This window comes from Labeo rohita, chromosome 3 (assembly GCF_022985175.1).
Source record: "Labeo rohita strain BAU-BD-2019 chromosome 3, IGBB_LRoh.1.0, whole genome shotgun sequence".
NCBI classification, from domain to species: domain Eukaryota; kingdom Metazoa; phylum Chordata; class Actinopteri; order Cypriniformes; family Cyprinidae; genus Labeo; species Labeo rohita.
In genome coordinates this window covers 14,496,364-14,517,943 of record NC_066871.1, presented here as the reverse complement: position 1 = coordinate 14,517,943, position 21,580 = coordinate 14,496,364, and the positions used below count along the sequence as shown (strand labels likewise).

At 40.2% G+C, this 21,580-nt stretch overlaps 1 protein-coding gene across 13 annotated transcripts in view; it reads right to left on the bottom strand.

The window, feature by feature from the left end:
• Nucleotides 1-21,580, bottom strand: part of caskin1 (CASK interacting protein 1) — a 107,076-nt gene that overhangs the window by 3,323 nt on the left and 82,173 nt on the right. For 2 of the 13 annotated variants that reach the window (XM_051106852.1, XM_051106856.1), the window contains exons 7-20: nucleotides 15,929-16,037; nucleotides 14,663-14,783; nucleotides 14,472-14,566; nucleotides 13,703-13,850; nucleotides 11,218-11,448; nucleotides 10,954-10,980; nucleotides 7,885-7,989; nucleotides 7,312-7,427; nucleotides 4,763-4,862; nucleotides 4,382-4,485; nucleotides 3,055-3,165; nucleotides 1,582-1,683; nucleotides 1,363-1,501; nucleotides 44-1,239 (exon numbers count right to left, since the gene is read on the bottom strand). In XM_051106852.1, coding sequence (XP_050962809.1) covers nucleotides 44-1,239; nucleotides 1,363-1,501; nucleotides 1,582-1,683; nucleotides 3,055-3,165; nucleotides 4,382-4,485; nucleotides 4,763-4,862; nucleotides 7,312-7,427; nucleotides 7,885-7,989; nucleotides 10,954-10,980; nucleotides 11,218-11,448; nucleotides 13,703-13,850; nucleotides 14,472-14,566; nucleotides 14,663-14,783; nucleotides 15,929-16,037 — 2,704 coding nt within the window. The remainder of the gene's footprint in view (nucleotides 1-43; nucleotides 1,240-1,362; nucleotides 1,502-1,581; nucleotides 1,684-3,054; nucleotides 3,166-4,381; nucleotides 4,486-4,762; nucleotides 4,863-7,311; nucleotides 7,428-7,884; nucleotides 7,990-10,953; nucleotides 10,981-11,217; nucleotides 11,449-13,702; nucleotides 13,851-14,471; nucleotides 14,567-14,662; nucleotides 14,784-15,928; nucleotides 16,038-21,580) is intronic. The other 11 variants (XM_051106864.1, XM_051106857.1, XM_051106854.1 and 8 more) reach the window with 10 other exon arrangements.

Below are 21,580 nucleotides of genomic sequence, written 5' to 3'. Positions count from 1 at the left end.
CAGATATTTATAAATACTAAGTATTATCCCAAAGACCCCTTACCTGTAGATAGTGACCTGCAGATTTCTGTAAAGCGAGACCCTTGGCACCCCCACCAATGGAGGACATTTCCAACATGGCTGCAATGCTCCTCACACTACCGGCGCTGCCCGTGTCTACAGTGCCACCCAGGTCACTTGCACGTCTTTGTGGTTGGTAGGGAACCTCCAGAAGAGGTCCACTGCTTGTCTCCTTGGGCACTTCAGTCAGATTACTACTGGAGCTTGAGATGGCTGAACTGGAGCGTTTGGGGGGAGGTGGAGGAGGACCCTTCTTCTTTTGTCTGAGTGCAAAGGACTGGCTTCGGTTGACATTTTTGTCTGCCTGCCCTTTCATTGAGTTGCTGCGACCCACCCGGTGCTGTACTGTGGCATACTTTCCTCCTGACTCTTGCACATTTAGCTCGTCCCGCTCCTGCTCACCATCAGACACAGCATAGCGATTAAGGCTGTGGGCACGTTTCTTAGGCAGACCATACTCATCACAAGCTTCATCGCCTTCTGGAGGCAGGCACAGGAGTGGTACTGAGACAGCAGGTCCTTGGGGTGCAGCTTCCTTCGTTTCCACCGGCTGGGCAGCTGGGTGTGGATGGGACCTTTGAGTGGGGGACTGGGGGTGAGCACGAGGTGTCATGGGCTTTTCGGTCTGCTGATGCAGCTGAGAACTAGGTTTTTGTTTACTCGGTGGGTTGCTCACTGTCTGTGAGGTGGGAGGCTTTGTCTTGGTGGGCGTTTGTGGTGGAGTATAGGGCGGCCCTGCACCTTGGGGATAAGACTGACGCGGTTTTGGCTGTGCCAACGAGACGCTTCTCTGGCCCCCTTGGCTGCTCTGCCGCATGGTACGTGCCTCCTTTTTGGGTGGCCCACTAGGCTCCTCTGTGTCTCGGCTCTTGTTCATGCTGTTCTCATGCAGACTGCGTGCTCTGTGCTGTGCTCCCAGGCTGCTGTTGGTTCTCACTTCTGTGCCATCCTGCACATCAGCAGGGCGTGTGAGAGCAGCCTGTAACTCCCCGCTCAGTTCACTGTCCTGGAAAGTGCTCATTTTCGGGGACATACACTCTCCACTGTCATGGGGTGGGCTCTCAATAGCCATCACCTCCTGAGCGGCTGGGGGCTTTTTACGCAATGTGTTGCGACCGTCGGAGGCCTTCTGGATCTCTGCCAGCTTCTTCACTGCAAGCATAAGCTTCTTCTGGTGTCCTAGACAAATTTGGGTAGAGAAAGAGAGTAAACCACTATGGCCTAGGTAGTTTGGAAAAAACTTAAGTTTGTGTGTATGAAATCACTTTAACCTTATGGATCCCAGTCCAGTATCTATCTTACCAAGTTTTGTAATGCCAATCTCCTGAAGGTCCTCCCACGTGATGTCAGTGATAAAGTCAATGTTCTCGTATCCATTTTGGACTAAGACTTGGTGATACTGACTCAACCCAATCATAGATAACCACTCTCCAAGAGTCGCCTATAGATTAAATGCAAATAAAAACAAATTAACATCTGGGTGTGTTTGAATGTGTGTGTGTGGTTGTATGTTAAACTCACTGGTTTTTGGTCAGGCAGCCACTCATTAACAGTGATCTTATTGATCTCTGAGGTTATCTTCTTTCGATGTCCTGGTTTGGTTACTCCAATAGCTGTTAAATCCTGAAAATAAATATAGGGGCCCTAAACCATCAGATCAATAGCCAATAACATTTCAGCACCCTAAGACCTTCATACACACTAAACCAAGTGTCACATAGTCTGTACATATGAACATACAAAAAATGCACAATATTACATATACACAACATTATACACATACAAGGCAAAACACTTAAGATCAGACATATCGAACACTTTGATTGCCAAAAGGTGCTGGGATGATAGAAGCAGATGCAAAATAAAACAAAAAAATGGGAAAGGCAAAATAATAAAAAAATACCAGGAACAAGTGAGGAAAAGAAGCCTTTTCAGAGTACCCCCAAACATAATGACATAAACATATCCTGACTGATTTCCTCAGTGTTTCAACAGTACACCCCTGTTAATTCTGCTTTCACCAATCACACTATGTAAATCCTATGAAGTCAGTGGTTTAATGTAATTAAGTATTGGCAGATGAGCTTGCTTTTAGGAATTCAAATTGCTCAAAGGTTAATTGCAGGTTTAGTAACAATTTTGATGTAGTAATCATGAAATAGGTGTAAATACTTCTACAACCAAATATTTGACCCTGGACCACAAAACCAGTTGTAAGTAGCACGGGTATATTTGTAGCAATAACCAATAATACACTGTATGGGTCAAAATGATCGATTTTTCTTTTATGCCAAAAATCATTAGGACATTAAGTAAAGATCATGTTGCATTAAGATCTTTAGTAAATCTCCTACCGTAAATATATCAAAACTTAATTTTAGATTAGTAATAAGCCATGCTAAGAACTGTATTTAGACAACTTCTCAATATTTAGATTTTTTTTGCACCCTCAGATTCCAGATTTTCAAAAAGTTGTATCTCGGCCAAATATTGTCCTATCATAGCAAACCATACATCAATGAAATGCTTATTTATTCAGCTTTCAGGTGTATAAAATCTGCATGTATACCCTTATGACTGGTTTTGTGGTCCAGGGTCAAATATGATATATGTATGTTTTTAATTTTAATCGTACACACAAAAATACATAGCTCACAACAGCATGTACATTAATCACAACATATGCTTAAGTTAGTATGTAATTTATCAAAATACCAACATAACATAGTAGGAAAGAACAAACACATTTGACAACCAAGACAGTGGCACTGTCTGGAGGGACCTTCTGGGTGAGAATTTCCAACTTGCCATGGGCAAAATTTGAACTCTCATAAAACCTGTGTGGTAGCAATTTTATTTGAAAATTCAAGGAGAATGTGTTGATTCGCTTCTTTTCTGTGCTTTGAGTGGGTCTGTGGGTGTTACATTTAGGGTAGAGGGAAGTGACGTGAATAGTTTAGGGTTGTTTATAGGGGTTGGGGGGACAGCTCTTACCTCTGGGGTCATTCGGCTAATGGTAGGAATGTCATAGCCGGCGCTGATGAAGTTTGGAGCGTAGACCTGCAGCTGAAATTCACTCAGCCATTCGATAACAGCCTCTGAGCTCTAGAAGAGAAGATAGGTGGCAGTCTATCATTGTTTGGGTCCTGTGGCTGAAAATGGACCAGACCCCAGGCCAACAAACTGAAAACATTAGTCCCAGTGACCAATGTCTCAACTCCACTAAACTTTATTAGTTCAGAAATAATCAAAACCTGCCCCTACTTCTTTTTTTTGTACTGTATTATACTGGAGTTAAAATTATTGCTCTCGGTCCATGCACCTGCATTGGCAACAAGAGCCAAAGCTTTAGCAAATATGTGCTTTTCTTCATGAACCAAAGCGTTCAGCTTAAAAAAAAAGTAGTGTTCATATATTATCTGCTTTGGAATGCCATTTCATTGGAAGTAGGAGGATGTACTGTAACTCTGTGTAGGAGAGGCAAAAACGGACGTGGGCAGCTAAAAAAATAGGGCTGTTTTGAACAGATGGCCCTCAGTCCAGAAGTCCAGCATGGAGCAGCTCTACTCAGCAGCTCCAAAGTCCTGCTGGGGTGATATGGCAGCCAAATTTCTCTGTTATGTGACTAAACAGTGTAATTTCTGATTTCAGCTAATTATAAAAATGACATCAAAAATGGCGAGTGTCAAATATGCATTACCAGTTTGCAACATACAAGCTCAATTATAGGATAAGGGATAACACCTAGACAGTGGCGTATTCACATTGTGTTGAAAATATCAGTGTCACAGTCTCAGATCCTCTACAGTTGTATCTGTTCTACAAGTCTCAAGACTAAATCTTGATCATGTGCCAATGACCAAATCACCTCTAAAATATACTCGACATTCAAATCAAAAGTCTACATTGTTGGGTACTCTCTGAAAAGAAACCAAAAGGTGAAATTTACTGCAAATAAGGCAAAAAATTGGAATGGACTTCAAGATGTAGCAAAGAAAATGAAATGAATGATCAGAAAGAGCAGAGAGAAAGGAATCGCTGCCAATATTAGACAGCAGAATCAAATAGAGCGGCTGACTGAAGCCTGAAGCTGAGGACAGCGTGCAAGGAAGCCTGCAGAGAAGCCCACTCACCGTGTCCTGACGACAACCGAGAGCACGTAATACCGATGATGCCAGCTGTGAGAGGAAGTGCTGGGAAAGCATCCTGGATGTGCAGATGCCAGTGCATGCATGCGTATGTGTGCGTAAGAAAGTGTATGCTTGTTTGAGGGAAAGGTAAGGGGACAGTGCGATTCGAGCGGGAGTAGGAGTCTCCTTACCTTCCCCTCAGGCAGCGCCTCCCCTTTCCTCTGGGACACCGCCTCCCCATACGGCTGCTCGTGAAGTGGACAGCTTGACAAACTCTGACTGCGTGAGGAGGGTCCTAGAAGAACCATGAGATCATTCATACACAGTGGAGCACTGCTATCGCACAAACCAATCCCTTTTGCGTTTTCTGACCAACTACTCCTCTTAGCCAATCAGATCTTTGTAATGCTCCCACCCACAGCTATTAGTGCAACCATCTGGCATAGAAAAAGCAGCCAAGTCTCTAATTTGTGAAAAAAAATGATAAAACATTTTGGATGGAGAGACGACTTTGTGATAAGAGATTCTCGTGTGATTTCTTCTCAGAAGAGTTGTTTGAAATTCCCACTAACCCTTGTTGCTGGAAGCGTGAGAGGGGTGGTCCAAAGACTTGGTCTGCTCCAGCAGGTGTTCTTTAGCTTTGGCAGACTGGGACAAAACCGTAGCCAGAAGCTACAGAATAAACAAAGCTCATCAGATCAAGAAATAACATGAAAATATCAAAGCAGGCTATGCCAATTGGACCCCAAGTTCACCTCACTTGTGTTCAGCTTTGAAGAATAAATGTTTGCAAGAATGAGTAAATGTAAAATGTCCCTCTGGAAAATTTAGGTCAAACCAGCTCCTCATGGTAGCTGTTTGAAGCTTATTATTAACTGGTCTGTATCAGGGCAAAGCTGGTTTAGGTGGACTACCAGCTATTGGGGTTGAGTCGACATTGTAGGCCATCTTGATCAATCTGTTTAGGACTAGTAGAGACCAGCTTCTGATATTGTTGGTTCTACATGGGTTCTAGCTGTTCATTTAAAGTGATCAGCTGGTCCAGGCAAGTTTAGTTGGACTGCCAGCCTGTAGCGTCAAGAACTTCTGGATCATTTTGGTGAAGGGTTAGGGTTGGTAGACCAACTTCTGATATTGCTGGTTTTACATGTTTCCTAGCTGGTAATTTAAGGTGATTAGCTGGTTGGAATGCTAGCTTGTGGGGTCAAGGTTGACCCCAGCAGGCACCGGACATCATTGTAATTTCAGGTTGACATTGGACCCCAACATCGCACAGACATTGCATTTTCCTTGAGAATGAAAATCGGGTTGACTTCAGTATTTGACGTCAATTTAGCATTGGCTTAAAGGAGAAGTTCACTTCCAGAACAAAAATGTACAGATAATGTACTCACCCCCCTTGTCATCCAAGATGTTCATGTCTTTCTTTCTTCAGTCGATAAGAAATTATGTTTTTTTGAGGAAAAAAAATCAAATCAGGAATTTTCTACATATAATGGACTTGAATGTTGCCCCCAAGTTTGAACTTCCAAAATGCAGTTTAAATTCAGCTTCAAATGGCTCTAAACGATCCCAGACGAGGAAAAAGGGTGTTATCTAGCAAAACGACCTGTCTTTTTTTAAACAAATTGACAATTTATATACTTATACTTAGAAGTTTATACTTTATATAAACTTTTTAACTGTCTGCATGAACTGTTTTTTTCCGGTTCAATATGGTCAAGACAGGGTATGTCGAAAAACTCCAATCTCGTTTTGTTCCCCAACTTCAAAATCATCCTACATCGCTGCAAAAGTACCGACCCAGTGTTTACAAAGTAAATATGCAAAGAAGATCAAACAGTCTTTACAAAAAAATGGTAAAACAGCCATGTAGGACAATTTTGACGTTGAAGAAGAAAACAAGACGGGAGTTTTTCAACATACCCTAACTGTATTGACACAGATTACACAGACTACGCATGCGCATCACAGAGACGAAACAAGACAAGCATTTAAAGTATATAAATTGTCAATTTGTTTCGAAAATGACCAATCATTTCGCTAGGTAAGACCCTTCTTCCACGTCTGGGATTGTTTAGAGCCCTTTGAAGCTGCATTTAAACTGCATTTTAGAAGTTAAACACCATTGAAGTCCACTATATGGAGAAAATTCCTGAAATGTTTTCCTCAAAAAATATAATTTCTTATTGACTGAAGAAAGAAAGACCTGAACATCTTGGATGACAAGGGGGTGAGTAAATTATCTGAAAATTTTTGTTCTGGAAGTGAACTTCTCCTTTAACGTTGGATTTTGGTTACACAACCTGAAAAACCAACAAATAATAAACCTCTGCTGACGTCGGTATTGGACATCAAATCAATGTCGACAACAGATGTTGAACTGGCATAAAATTTTGGTCACCCGGCATCGCAACCAAAATTCAACCAAATATCAATGTCTTATGACACTGTGCCTGCTGGGACCTTGTAGACCATCTGAGCTGACTGACATGGTTGTTCATATTGGCATAATATGACCTGTTTTTTCCCAGTTCTTAGAGATTTTAATAGACACAGTAATACTGGCAATAGAACAAAGACATTTCTAACCATTTAAAGGAGCAAAATATACGATTCTATCATGACAACGTATTGTATTAGTGTATTTGGTCTTGGCGGGATAGATATGCTACACTGCCGAATTGCTGCTGCTGTTGATTATTGCTGTTGTTGTAGATTATTGCAAAGCAAGTACAGGAACTTGCTACTGCCAACACATATGCCGATACCGTGCTGTGAGTATTTCAGAAATACTTCTGCACAAATAGCATATATAATAACCAGCAGCAGATCTATACAGGTGGAGCTGGGGAGGTGAAGGGTTTCAGAGTAACACGTAAGCACGCTAGTGAATGCTAACCAGCCATTTAAATTAAACCAGCAAGCTCATTGGTTGCATATGCAACATGAACCAATCAGCTTGTGTCAAGTAGTTTAACATTGTGAATATAAGCAGTTTGGGTTAACAACCCATTGGCCTTTCGCGATCTAGAGTATCATGACAGAACTTGGCATTTCGTCCAGGTATCTTCTCAATCCACAGTTGGAGTTGAATCACTCTGCATATCAAATAGCTTACCTTGACTCCCTCTGCCTGTGCATGAAGGATACTGCTGCTGCCTGCACTCTGTCCACTACCAGAGGATCGGGCACTGGCCACACTGCCTGAACTGCCCACACTGCTGCGGTCTCCACCTGGAACAACAAGCCCCCAGCAAATACACAAACACAGTCAGCCCAGTCGGAACACACTTCCCCATAACCCTCCAATCACACCACTATGAACTTCCCCTCTGCAATGCACTGATATGATACACGGGATGACAAGGACTTACATAACAATGGTGACCAAGACCAGGTGACTGATGGATACGAGACATGTTATCAGAATACGAACACACTCAGGCCCACGCTGCCTTCATTGAAAATGCAGTTCGCACACACGGCTACAGACACATCTGTGGATTGTCTGTACGTGTGGAACGACTTAACGGATGTTCCTCTAACAGAGCGAATGAGAGCCTTTCAATGCGCCTACACGGGAGGTTTCTGAGGTCAGGCGTACAGCAGCTGCACCGGGAGTGTGGCAAAGTAGGGGGAATTATGAGAGAAGAAGAGGAGGAGGTGGAAGAAGGGGCAGCCCTGCTGTTACCTGCCACAGGCTTGCGCAGCACCCAGATCTCCTCGCTGCTGCCACCCTGGGGACCACCGGCTGGGGTGGGAGAGCCATGTGGACTGGACTCTGAGCCGCGAGAACCTTTAACACAGAAACCATCATTAACTGTGCCCTGGCTTGGCCACCTGCCCGGGATCAGGTCAGGCAAGAGGACAGCTAAACTCTGTCTACGCGCTTTCGAAGTGTGCTTGACTACAAGCCTCTCTCTCCCTTTCAAACACGCATACGTGAGGCAAGCACGCATATATATACTGTATATCTAACACAAATATATATGAACATTTACATACAAAGGTACATGAAATATAAAAGAAGGAACATGTACTGTATATATGTGTATATACATATATATATGCCTTGATTTACACATACACATAGGTAAAACATATATAATATATACAGAAATATATGATTATATATGTAAATAGGTAACAACAAAAGGTGTCGCAGTGCATTACAGGAGCATAGTTCATCAGGATTCTAAAGTCATCAAACCACAAGTGTACATTAATATGTTCATATACAAATAAATGCAAAAACATCTTACGGCAGCTGTCTCTAATCATTAAAGAGTCTCACCAGCCTTTTTTAAAAATTTGTTAAAGGAAAAGTTTACCCCAAATTTAAATTTTGTCATTATTTATTCACCCTCATGTCTTTTTTGGGGGACTTCGGCAACAAAATTCACTTACATGGTGTTTGCATGTGGTTGTGTGGAAACAACCACCCTACAATGATAAAAATCCATTCACTCCTTTTTTTGCATTATCACAAAAAAAAACTCAATTTTTAAGCCATTTTAATTTTCTGAGCAGTATGACGTCATATGGCCCGCCCACGACCGCTGATAGACTGTCCCGTATTAGCATATGGGTCATTCTATAATCGTGGGTACATCTCATGTCCCTGAAGTATATTTTTAATATATTTTCAGCAATATAAAGCCAGATGCGTAATTTTCTAGTACACAATTATATTTTTCCCAATCTCACTACTATATGTTGAAAAAGCCATATCTTTTCTTTAAAAATTATGTTCATATCACAACCCTGGTATTCAGTTGTCCAATTTTGTAAAGTTGCTCATTCTACTCTGCATTTAAGCATGAAAATTACCTCAAATATAATTAATTTCATAGTTTTGCCTTCAGTTAGATTAGGTTATTAAAACATTTGGGTGTGCGCTTCAAAAATAATAAGTGTTTATTGTGATATAACTTGTTTTATTTCTGTCCGAAAAACTATTGTCAACTAAGTTAACCACTAGAAAACCCCCTCAGAAAAGAATGGTTTGTCCCATTCTCGCATAATTTGCACAGTATGATGATATTTCCTCTAGAAGCACATGGATGAAACACTAGAAGTTCTGTTCTCTCTCTTTCCCCTAATATTGGTTAAACTAGCAAACGTTGTGGGTAGTGGATTAATTGACTGTTGCACAAGTATTATTGCTGCAAATTTTAACAAGACAATTTAACTAAAACTTATGTTTTGTTTATGAAAATATATTTCTAAACATACCTAAACAAATATATTTCCTAAACATACATATAGGCCGAAAACACAAAAAATGTCAACTAAGTTACCTGTCAACTGTGTTACCCAGTAAAGGTAACATGGTGGACAGTAGCAAACATAGATGGTATTTTTTGCACATATTCCTACAGATCACCTTTATTTATATAGCACTTCATACAATATAGATTGTTTCAAAGCAGCTATATAAGGTCATGTTTGGATTTTTGGGAAACAGGAAAACTTTTTTCTTCACATTGTCAAATTCTAAATGTACCCCTAATTACAGAATGACCCATATTTCCACCCTCAGCCAGTTTTTCACTGTCTGCCATTTTCTCCAGGCTCAAGCAGCTGTAGCGACAACAGTGTTTCGTAAGCAATGCAGGTGTTTTGTTTTTGAAAGCAAAAGTGAACATAGTCTTCATTTTCTCCCAACATCAGAGCCACTGAGGATGCAGCGGATTAGTTTTGTTTTTGATGGTAACACACCACAGAATACACAAATAACAGAAGAGAGGGGGTGGGGTGAGCAGTAGCTCATTATCATTTAAAGAGACATGCACCGAAACCGGTCGCTGTGAACAAAGCTGTTTTTGACAAGGTAAAAAGGGTGTTGTTTTACATGGGGAATTTTAACCAAAGTATGCTGCTTCATTTCATGAAGACCCTAAAGAATCATACCAACTTGTGGAAAATGGGCATCTGATGTCCTTTGAAACTGTTTTCCCCATACAAAGAAAGTCACTGTCACCATAGTTGATTTGGACCCCACTGAATATGAACCACAAAACATTTTTCAGAATCTAATGTGTTTCACAGAAGAAAGAAATTCATACAGGTTTGAAATGACATGAGGGTGAATAATGATGACAATTGTCATTTTTGGGTGAACTATCCCTTTAGGGCTTGTTTCACAATTACCAGGCCCAGACAGAATGTTTGTTTCTCCATTTTAAAGAATTTTTTTTTAACATGGTGAAACTGAAAGCACAAAACTTTCACTGGTAGCTGAAAGCATATTCAGATTCTGCTGAGCTTTGAGGGCACAGATTCCACATGGGCCTGATGATTATTGATCATTTACAACTAAAACAGACATAAACATATTCAAATTTACGACGATCCAGAGTACATAAGAATATCAACATGCTTCATACCAATATCAAAGTTTGGTTTGATACACAATCGCTGAAAGGATCAGAGTTAGTACATGAATGGATAGATCAGTACAGTTGAGACGAAGGAGAGATGAAACGGACAGATGTTCATTGACTGGCACACACACACAGACTGATGTTGTGCAGAGATGCAGGTATGGAGGGGTGAGAGTCTGGCTGTGCATTCCCTGTGGGTCAGGTGTAAAAGAGAACGACTGAAGGGGGCAGTGGAGCGAATCCCAGGTGTGGTCATCACAGAGAGGGAAAATATAGCACCAAGATCAGGGAAATTTAGGGGTAAGAGAGGAGAGATAACAGCTTTGACAAAGAGAGGCCATGGAACCTCTTTTGTGCTGGTTAAAAGAACTTACTAGCCAAATCTTGATCATTCTTGGCCTCTAAAAAAAAATCAACAACCAAAATAATGTCAGAAAGTTAAATTAAAATGAAATAAGGAAAAAAATCAAATAAATCAAATTTTTCAGAAAACTTTAAGGAATTATTGGAACTAACTGATTATTCGTATTCAGACTATTAAAATGAGAACTACCGTAATTCCTTAAAGTTTTGTGAATGATAATTATAAATTATATTAATAATAATAATACAGTGGAGACAGATTAAGGGATCTGTACCTTGTCCACTGTGCGGCTCTCCTGAGGTATTTGGGGACCTGTTATAGCCAAAGGAAGTGAAAAGTGGCAGATGGGAATGTGGTGGCGGAGGTGGAGGAGGCGGCAGGATATGAATCTCATGATACGAGTCCCCATTCACCATGGCAACGGCGGGCGACACAGGGCCGCACACCGGCGCACAGAGCTGTATCTTTTGATACTGTTGGGTACAAGTGACTGTACTCCATGAACCTAGATACGACAACACAGCACCCACCACCACCACAACAAACAAAACAATTACACATAAGAGAGGGAAAGCAAATTAACCCAACACAAAAATCACAACCAATCACAAAATTCAAAATGGAAAAACCATAGACAAATCAAAAGGAAGAAACGCTCGCTTTATATTTCAAGCTGTTACAGAGCGAAATGGATGTAACTATATCTTCAAGATTTCGATTGATATTTTATGTGCGTACATACAAAATATACATGAAATGCAGTGTGGAAATGCAAGGTTAGTCAATGAACTAGAAATGAGCTGGTGCTTATAATGAAATGCAAAGTCTTTCTTTATACTTGTTTCTGAGTGCCTGAGGAGAAATAGACTGATCTTCTCAAATGAGAAGTTCAGTATGCATGACGCTTTTCAGTAAGTCTGTGTGTGGGCGTGCGAGTGCAATTTGACCATTTATGTTCACTGTGAGCACAGCAGGACTTAGAGGGCGTGCTTGAGATGAAAATTGTTCTCCTTTGACTAATTACATAAATATAACAGATATTACATCAGTTACTATATGTTTATAAAAACTGCAATTTTAGTAAATAGGGGACTATAAGAAAGGATTTGAAATATTCTAAAAATCACAATGGCGTAAGAAGCGGGGCACAAAAATGTGGATGGAGTGGAGGAGACCGAGCAGCAGATGCAGACACAGACATGGATACTTAGTGAAGCATGAGACACAATGAACACATAGATTAGTCCCCTGCTGTCATTCCCAAACAAAGCCATAGACCGGACATAAACCCTCTGGATGGAAAGAGTGCACTTTATGTATCATATAAATTTGCATGGAAGCACAGAAAAGTCTTCTGACGTCCAAAGATCCTTCCGATGAGTGATAAACTAAAAATATTTTTAAAGATTAGTTCACTTCCAGAATGAAAATTTCCTGATTATTTATTCACCCCTATCATCCAAGATGTTCATGTCTTTCTGTCTTCAGTTGAAAAGAAAGGTTTTTGAGGAAAATATTGCAGGATTTTTCTCCATATAGTGGACTTTGGGTTGAAGGTCCAATTTGCAGTTTCAGTGCAGCTTCAAAGGGCTCTACACAATCCCAGCCGAGGAATAAGGGTCTTGTCTAGCAAAGCGATTGGTCAAAGTTATATACTTTTTAACCACAAATGCTCATCTTACACTAGCTCGACCAAGCCTTTTACGTAATCACGCACGCGTGACATAGGCGGAAGTACCTCCCAGTGTTTACAAAGCGAACGTGCAAAGAAAGTCAAACGCCATTTACAAAAAAGGTAAAACAACGTCGGACTATTTTGAAAATGGAGGAGAAACTGAGATGGAGATCACCCTACTCCACCTTTTTGAATTGAAGTACAAAGACGAAGAACTAAGCGTGGGTGACCTTTTCAACATGATTAAGCAATGTGTGAAGTCAGACACGCATCGCAGAGCTAATACAAGATGAGCATTTGTGGTTAAAAGTATATAAATTTTAAGTTCTTTCAGAAATGACCGATCGTGTCGATAGATAAGATACTTATAACTCGGCTGGGATCGTGTAGAGCCCTGTAAAGCTCCACTGAAACTGCAATTTGGACCTTCAACCTGCTGATCCCCACTGAAGTCCAATATATGGAGAAAAATCCTGGAATGTTTTCCTCAAAAACCTCCATTTCTTTTCGACTGAAGAAAGAAAGACATGAACATCTTGGATGAAATAGGGAGAAAGTTTTTATTCTGGAAGTGAATTAATTTTTTAAGGGCAGGTTTAACAGCTCTTCTCTTCTCTTCTCTTCTCTTCTCTTCTCTTCTCTTCTCTTCTCTTCTCTTCTCTTCTGCCTCAAAATTAGGTTCTCTAGCATGGATAGAGGTACTTTTTGGCCAGTGTGAACTAAGAAGATGATCTAGATGTCCTTCAATACGTTTATTACATTCCAGTTGACCAGCAGAGGGCGCAATTAAATTAGTTCTGCTGTTCTGTCAATGTTTGGATGGCGACGTAGCCACTATTCGAGGCACTGTTATCAGCAGATTCCTTTCTGACAGCATAAAATGCTATATGAACTGAGCATTACGGGATGAGAAAAAAGCTAAAGATGCTCCACATTTGCCCTGTCTGGCTCAAAAGCAGATGGCCCTGTCTGGCTTTCAATCCAGTGCACATGAACAGCTGGCTGTAAACAGAATCGGGGTCATGTGAGTTTAGCAGCATTACTTATGCATCTGTGAGGTCTCGGTATAGGAGGCAGCACTGACCCGCCTGTTGTCCTCTCTTACCCGCAGCCCCAGGCCTCTTACTGATCACTTCCACGATGCTGGAGGGGAAGTAGCCCACTCGGTCATTTCCTGTGCGGTTATCATGGATGCAGCCCTTCCACCTCCCATCTGAATGTTGCTCCAGAACCTACACGAGTTATGAATCATCAACATATAGTCATCTATAATGGCAATATACATTATCTTGACACATGTAAGACTGTGTATACTTAATTTTTTAAAATGTAATTTATTCCTATGATAGCAAAGCTGAATTTTCAGCATCATTACTCCAGTCTTCAGTGTCACATGATCCTTCAGAAATCATTCTAATATGATTTGCCACTCAAGAAACATTTCTTACTATCATCCTATCTGTTGTTTCTTATTACGTTGATAACAGTTGTGCTGCCTAATATTTTTTGAAAACCATAATTCATTTTTTGGATGCTATAGAGCAAGAAGAGAGCGTATGGTAAAGAGCCCATGCGATTATTTAAATTAGTTTTGACAGTCTGGGGGGTAAAAAAACATAGGCAACAGCACCCTCTGTTGACAACTTCTGAAAGTACACTGAACAATCTACTGTAATTACAAAGAATTAATTTTGAATTTCTTATGCAGTCAAAATTTGAGACATTCAATGGGAATTTTTAAAAAAGGTCTATATATTTAACACAGTTTGAATTTTAATAATGCATGTGAGTAAAACAAACTGACTTCAAGCTATATTCAAAATTTGTTCTAAAGCAGGTCTTATGAATATTACCGTGATAACATCTCCAGCCTTTATGTTAAGGCTTGTCAGGTCGTAATTGTTACAATAGTCCTTCAGTGCCCTGACCTGCAAGGCTGCTGAGGCATCTGCGTTAAGATAAACAGATATAAATTGTATAAGCTACTACACATCACATATAAAGATATACATATATTTATATATAGATAGAAATATATATTTACCCCTTCTCTTACCTCGCAGCATCTGCTTGATCTCCCGGCTGGCCTGTGTAGCAGTGAACTGGTAGACGATATCCAGTGCTGTCTGGCTGTATGTATTCCTCACTGTTGCATTAATGCCACTCTGTAGGGTGAAAGTTAAAGCAATATTAGATAACATTTGGGATCCCTTTGACTAACAAAGGAGATATGTGTCTCTGTGAAACGTGAAAGCTTGATCTATTTACTTCCCATTGAGATATGAGGTTGTATGAGAAAACAGACCAGTCTAGTCTACTCTGTCTGGCCACTTTTAAGCCATTCACTATTCAAAATGAATCAAATCTAACAGCCCAAATCTGGGGGAAACCACCATATCATTGACATTGCTAGTTTGTCACAAAATGGATGAACAGTTCGCTAGTGAAGTTTAAGAGAATTACAGTTAAGGTCAAAAGGTTACATACACCTTGCAAAATTATCCTTCAGGTCCCACATTTTTTTTGTTTTTTCAGCATTTTTGTGATTTTAATCCTCTCCAGCAATGGCTTTATGATTTTAAGATCCATCTTTTCACACTGAGGACAACTGAGGGACTCGTATGCAACTATTACAGAAGTTTCAAACGCTCACTGATGCTCCAGAAGGAAAAACAATGCATTAAGAGCCAGGGGTGTAAACTTTTGAACAGAATGAAGATGTGTACATTTTTCTTATTTTGCCTAAATACCACTTTTTCTCATTTAGTACTGCCCTTTAGAAGCTACAGAAGATACTTACATGTTTTGATTCTAATTCAAATTCTAAAAGTTTTCACCCCCTGACTCTTAATGCATCACATTTCCCTCTAAAGCATCAGTGAGTGTTTGAACCTTCTGTAATAGTTGCATATGAGTCCCTCAGTTGTCCTCAGTTTGAAAAGATGGACCTCAAAATCATACAGTGATTGTTGGAAAGGGTTCAAATACACAAAAATGCTGAAAAACCAATTTGTGGGACCTGAAGGACCTGATTTTTTTCTGAAAAACAGCAGACAGTTTAACTGTTCAGGACAAACAAGGGACTCATGAACAACTATCACTAAACAAAAAAAACTTGTATGTAAACTTTTGACTTCAACTGTAAGTATGTATATCACAAACAGTAAGGGTTGATCAGTCAGTCAGTTAATTAAATGTTGGTGCTTTTTCTCAATTATAAATTATTATTTTATACTATTAGTCTCCATGTTGCTGCTTGTGTGCACTAAATTCACTTCAGGGATCAATACAAGTTTCTCCTTCTACTTACATCCAGCAGGAGGCGCACCACATCAGTCTTCCCACACAGCGCAGCCTCATGGAGGGCAGTGCCCGCTTTGGTCTGCCTGTTGATGTCAATGCCGGCCTGGATCAGCAATCTATTAAGAGAGGACAAAATTAGAAAATTAGAAACTACTTTGACTCAGCCATTGAAAACCACTGTGGTCCAACTGCTTACATCTGAGACCAGAATTCATGCCTATATTTTCAATTTATTTTAGTTTAGTTATTGTCTTCAAGTGATCATCTTTCTGATGAGGTTTATTTTGCAGCAATAACCAGCTGGCTGTGCTGTACATTATTCTGCTTATTACACAGCTACTTAGAAAATAAATAAACAGACATTAATTACTGAGGTTACTGAATCATTACATTATGTAAGGATAAAAAAAGAAAACAGAATAATAAAAAAGACAGTGTATGAGCAGCGGGTAACACAACCACTCTACAATGATAAAAATCAAACCACTTCCTTTTAATCCTCCAAAACCCCAAACAGTCTCAATTATCAAGCCATTTTGATTTTCTGTGTTTTGACATCATACTGCTTAGGCCCTGCCCACTGTCCCGTATTAGCATATTTCCACCCTCAGTTAGTTGTATGCCGCCATTTTCTCTGTGTTGAGCAGCTGTAGTGACATCAATGTCTCGTAAGCAATGCATGTGTTTTGTACTTGGATGTAAAAGTGAACATAAGAGTCTTCATTTTCTCCCAACATCAGAGCTACTTAGGACGCAGTGGACCAGTTTTGTTTCTGATGGTACCATGCCACAGAATATACAAAAACCGGAAGAGAGGGGCGGGGTGAGCAGTAGCTCATTATCATTTAAAGAGCCATGCACCGAAATAGGTTGCTGTGAACAAAGCTGTTTTTGACAAGGTAAAAAGGTGTTGTTTTACACGACCATTGAGGAATTTTTAAAGAAGTCCACTTCCAGAACAACAATTCACAAATAATTTACTCAACCCCTTGTCATCCAAGATGTTCATGTCTTTCTGTCTTCTTTTGAAGAAATTTTTTTTGAGCAAAGCATTTCAGAATTTTTCTCCATATAATGGATTTCATTGGTGCCCTGATTTTGAACTTCCAAAATGTAGTTTAAATGCAGCTTCAAAGGGCTCTAAGCGATCCCAGACGAGGAAGAAGGGTCTCATCTAGTGAAACGATCTGTCATTTTTTTCGGAAAATAAAAATCTGTATACTTTTTGAAGGGGTCATCAGATGCTAAGTTCACTTTTTCATGTTGTTTGAACATTAATGTGTGTTGGCAGTGTATGTACAAATCTACCCTATAATGATAAAAATCCATGCAGTGGTTTTTAATTAATCTGTAAAAATAATATCCCCTTTTTCAAATCGAGCCGTTCTCAGATGCCTGTCGGTGTGGCCTCACACTCACAGAGGCCGCTCCCACGATAGTTGATTGACATGAGCTCTTACCTCAGACCAGCTGTCACAGTCCAGTAACTTTCCTTGTTTTGATGCCAGAGCAGGGATGTAAGTTAGACAAGAATATCTCTGATTGAGCGATTGAGGTGTTGTGTTGCTGGATGTAATAATGAACATAGTGGTCATCATTTACTTCCGACATCGGAGCCGCTGAAGATGCAGTAGATTACATTTGTTTGTGAAGGGAATGCGCCTCCCAATCTACATATATCCGTCTATGTTCGCACGAATCATTCATGATCCAGCTTCACTTACAGCAGAAGTGAGTATAAGCGTGTTTTTATGAATCTTTGCGATCACCTTTCCTTATAACGTGGTAGTTAGGAAGTTTAGCGGCTAAATGCGGCTAATGTAAACAAGACCATCTTTCCAGAGAGAAGAGAGGGGCGGGGTGAGCAGAGCTCATTTGCATTTAAAGGAACAAACCCTTAGAATGGGATGATTTTTGCTGAGCTCATTTTGACAAGGTAAAAAGGGGGTGTTGTTTTACAAAACCATTGAGAATTTTTAATCAAAGTATATTAAAGACTTTTCATTAAGACCCTAAAGAATCATATCAACTTGTGGAAAATGGGCATCCGATGACCCCTTTAAGTACAAAAGCTTGCGTAGCACAGGATCTGCGTTGCGCGATCACAACGCTACATACTACTGAATCATTCTCTACCTTTTTGAGCCGGAGTACACAGATGATGAACTTAGACATGATTCATAGTAGTGATGGAAAGTTCGAATCATTTTACCAACTCGGACCTTTGAATCTCATTCAGCAAAATGAATGCATCTTTTTTACGTTTTAATTTAGCAAAATGTAATTAAAATGTTACACGCTACTTTCCTAACACATCTACTGCTTACACAAACGTTGATCACACTACAAACAAGACAAAACTATAACGATGAATTCATTGTTTACCTGGGTCTTTAGTCTATGATTAGCTCACCTCACCTCTTATCTGACAAGTTTTCGGGTTTGAGTCATTTGTTCATCATGTGACAGCCCCATAAGATGAACGAACGACTCGAAAAACCTAAAGACTCAAAACAGGTGAATTAATTCTAGTACAGAACCTAACAGGATGTTGCGCATGCGCGACTGAACGAATCACTCCCTGAGACAACTCGCTCTTTCCGAGTCACATTAAAGATTCGTTCAAGAACGACCCATCACTAATGTGTAGCATCATGGACGCGCATCCCTGTGCTACACAAGCTTTTGTGCTTAAAAAGTATACACTTTTTTTTTTTTCCTGAAAAAATGACAGACCGTTTCGCTAGATAAGACTCTTCTTCCTCAACTGGGATCATTTAGAGCCCTTTGAAGCTGCATTTAAACTACATTTTGGAAGTTCAAAATCAGTGCACCAATGAAGTCCATTGTATGGAGAAAAATCCTGAAATGTTATCCTAAAAACCATAATTTCTTTATGACTGAAGACGAAAGCCACTATTAAAATTATTGTTCTGGAGTGGAGTACTCCTTTAACGTATGTTGCCTTTCTGACACTAAAGAGTAAATTCATGTCCCCTTTAAGTACTGCTAAAAAACCACCCAAAAATCACCAATCACCTTCTGGCAGCAAGACATCAGCAAACACAGGTGGCCTGAGTCATGACTACAGAAAGGGGGATGGGAAACAGGGTGAGAGAGGAGAACTTGGCCCTGGCACTGCATCAGACACCTCCCCCTATAATTAGCTGCCAATATGACCCGTTTTAGCTTCACATAATGCCCTCTCATGCTCAACCTCTCTTGGAAAATGCAGGAGATTAAATAACATATTGACTGGCTGGGTGTGTACACATTGGTCTGATTGTGTGCTGAGCTGTCACTTAACATCGGCCCACATTGGAAAAACTGTTTCTGCTAGTGGGCAAATGGCCACATTCATCTGTGGTAATTAAAGGTATGAGAGTGTTAACACACGGACATGACACTGAGTTTAGGAGACAGCATTTTAATATGAAGGTAACAGCTTTGGTTAGAGGTGCCATGATCCATTTCTTTCACAGATATGAACAACAAATGAAGCCTGCTTTCATATTTTCCCTCACTGCATCAATCTGTTTAGGACCGGCCAATGCGTACGGCCTTTGGGGTTACTGGATTAATGATGTAATTAACAGCCCTGCGATAGCCCGTGCTCTGTTGCTGTAACCTGCACATTCACGTGGCCTATAATTAGCTCCAGGCTGATCAGAGCTGGACTTGAGTGGGATTGGAGAGAGAGGGAGATGTGGGCACTGTGTGGGTACATGTTGCTGTTCATGGGTCTTAATTTTAATGTGCGACACAGCAACACTTACAATCCAGGCAGGCTAATTAAAGATGAGTGTCAAATGTGCAGTGATAGACCTGGTGATCACATGGAGATGTTTGAGCTGCTTTTATACTTTTTATGAGACACTGATCAATCAAGTGCCGAATAGCTTGTCATTTTATATTTTGTTGATACTGTTCTTGAAGGAAATCAAGAGTTCAAAAACAGATCACTGAGCAGTCCAATCCAGCATGCAAGCTGATGTAAAGAAAATGCACATAAAATTCAGCACTTAAAGGAATAGTTCACCCAAAACTGAAAATTCTGTTATTAATTTCATACCGTCATATCGTTCCAAACATGTAAGACCTTCGTTCATCTTCAGAACACAAATTAAGATATTTTGATGAAATCCCATAGCTTTCTGACCCTGCATAGACAGCCACGGTCATTCCACATTCGCCACACTCTGTTTACAGGTGCTCTCGGATTTTATCAAAAATATCTTAATTTGTGTTCCGAAGATGAACAAAGGTATTACAGGTTTGGAACAGCATGAGGGTGAATAATTAATGACAGAATTTTCATTTTTGGGTGAACGAACCCTTTAAGCAAAATATAAAGTGATATGTACTCTGAGTCGGCCATTGACCTAAAAACAGTTTAACACCCCTGCACTAAGATACACACTGACAAACAGTCACATGCTGACAACTGTATTGACACAGAGTATTGATCCTTATTGGTATTTGCACTGATAGTCCTGTTAGCTACAGGGCTTGAGACTGAGCCTATTCATGTATATTCATAATCATAACCAGATGGTTTAAATTTAAAAAGCAGACAGTACATAATACAATGTTTTATATGTACATCAATCAAATATGAAACATTTGGGTGCACTGTATGATGCATTGATTAATGTGTCAGTCCAATTCTGGTCCAATAAAATGTCTGACATGTAGTGTAGAATTAGGATGGTACAAAGGCAAGACGGTGCAGAACACCTCTGATCCTCCTCTCATCTCTGTCTGATAATGAAGGAGGTCTGGGTCTGGCTGTCACAATGATGGATGGCAGTGTGTTGTATTAGAGAGTGGATGGGGCCTGGCAAACCCAGAGGAATATAGCTGGGGACGTGCACACTCAACCGTGCTCATGTTAGCAGTGGGAAGGAGGAAAGATGCCCTTCATCTCAAGCAGGTGCAGCTGTGATGCTGAGGACATGGCTTGTCCAGTGTCTGACTCGCTTGAGCTTGTATGTCAATGCACAAAATGCATGGCTGAGCCAGAATCTGGAGCGATAGATTTCTCATCCAATGTAAATAGTTGCATGAGATCCTATGGGCATTTGTATGATAATGCAGTGGGAAGTCACATGATAATTGACTTATAGCTCATCAAAGAGTTTCTTTAATTAGCTGATTTCTGAGCTCCAGGCCAATTCTGATAATACTCAGATCTCATAACACACACACACACACACACGCAGATCATTAGATTAGTGTGTGAGTGTGGAAATGAATGGTGTGATGAAACATGAAGCTGTGTGTCTTAAAATGCTCAGTAAAGCAGTGGATAAATAAAATAAAATATTATCTATCTACAGTCCTTGCATATTATATGTAAGCTTATTTGTAATGCTTTAACAGTTATCTATAAAAAAAAGAGGATGTATGGTCACCCTACCAAGTAATGGTAGAGTCTTTGGGGAATTATTTAAAAACAACTGGTGTTGCAATTCCGTTTGTTGCCAGTAGAGGAGAAAAGGCTTTGTTGAACGTGATGTGATATATGGATATTGTAATGCATGTACTCGACTGACTGTTTCCCTTTCTGTCACATGAGTGGCAGTAAATCCACCACTTCTGACCTACACATGCCGCCTGCATCATCATCACATGCTCATTGGCTGCTCATTAGCATCAG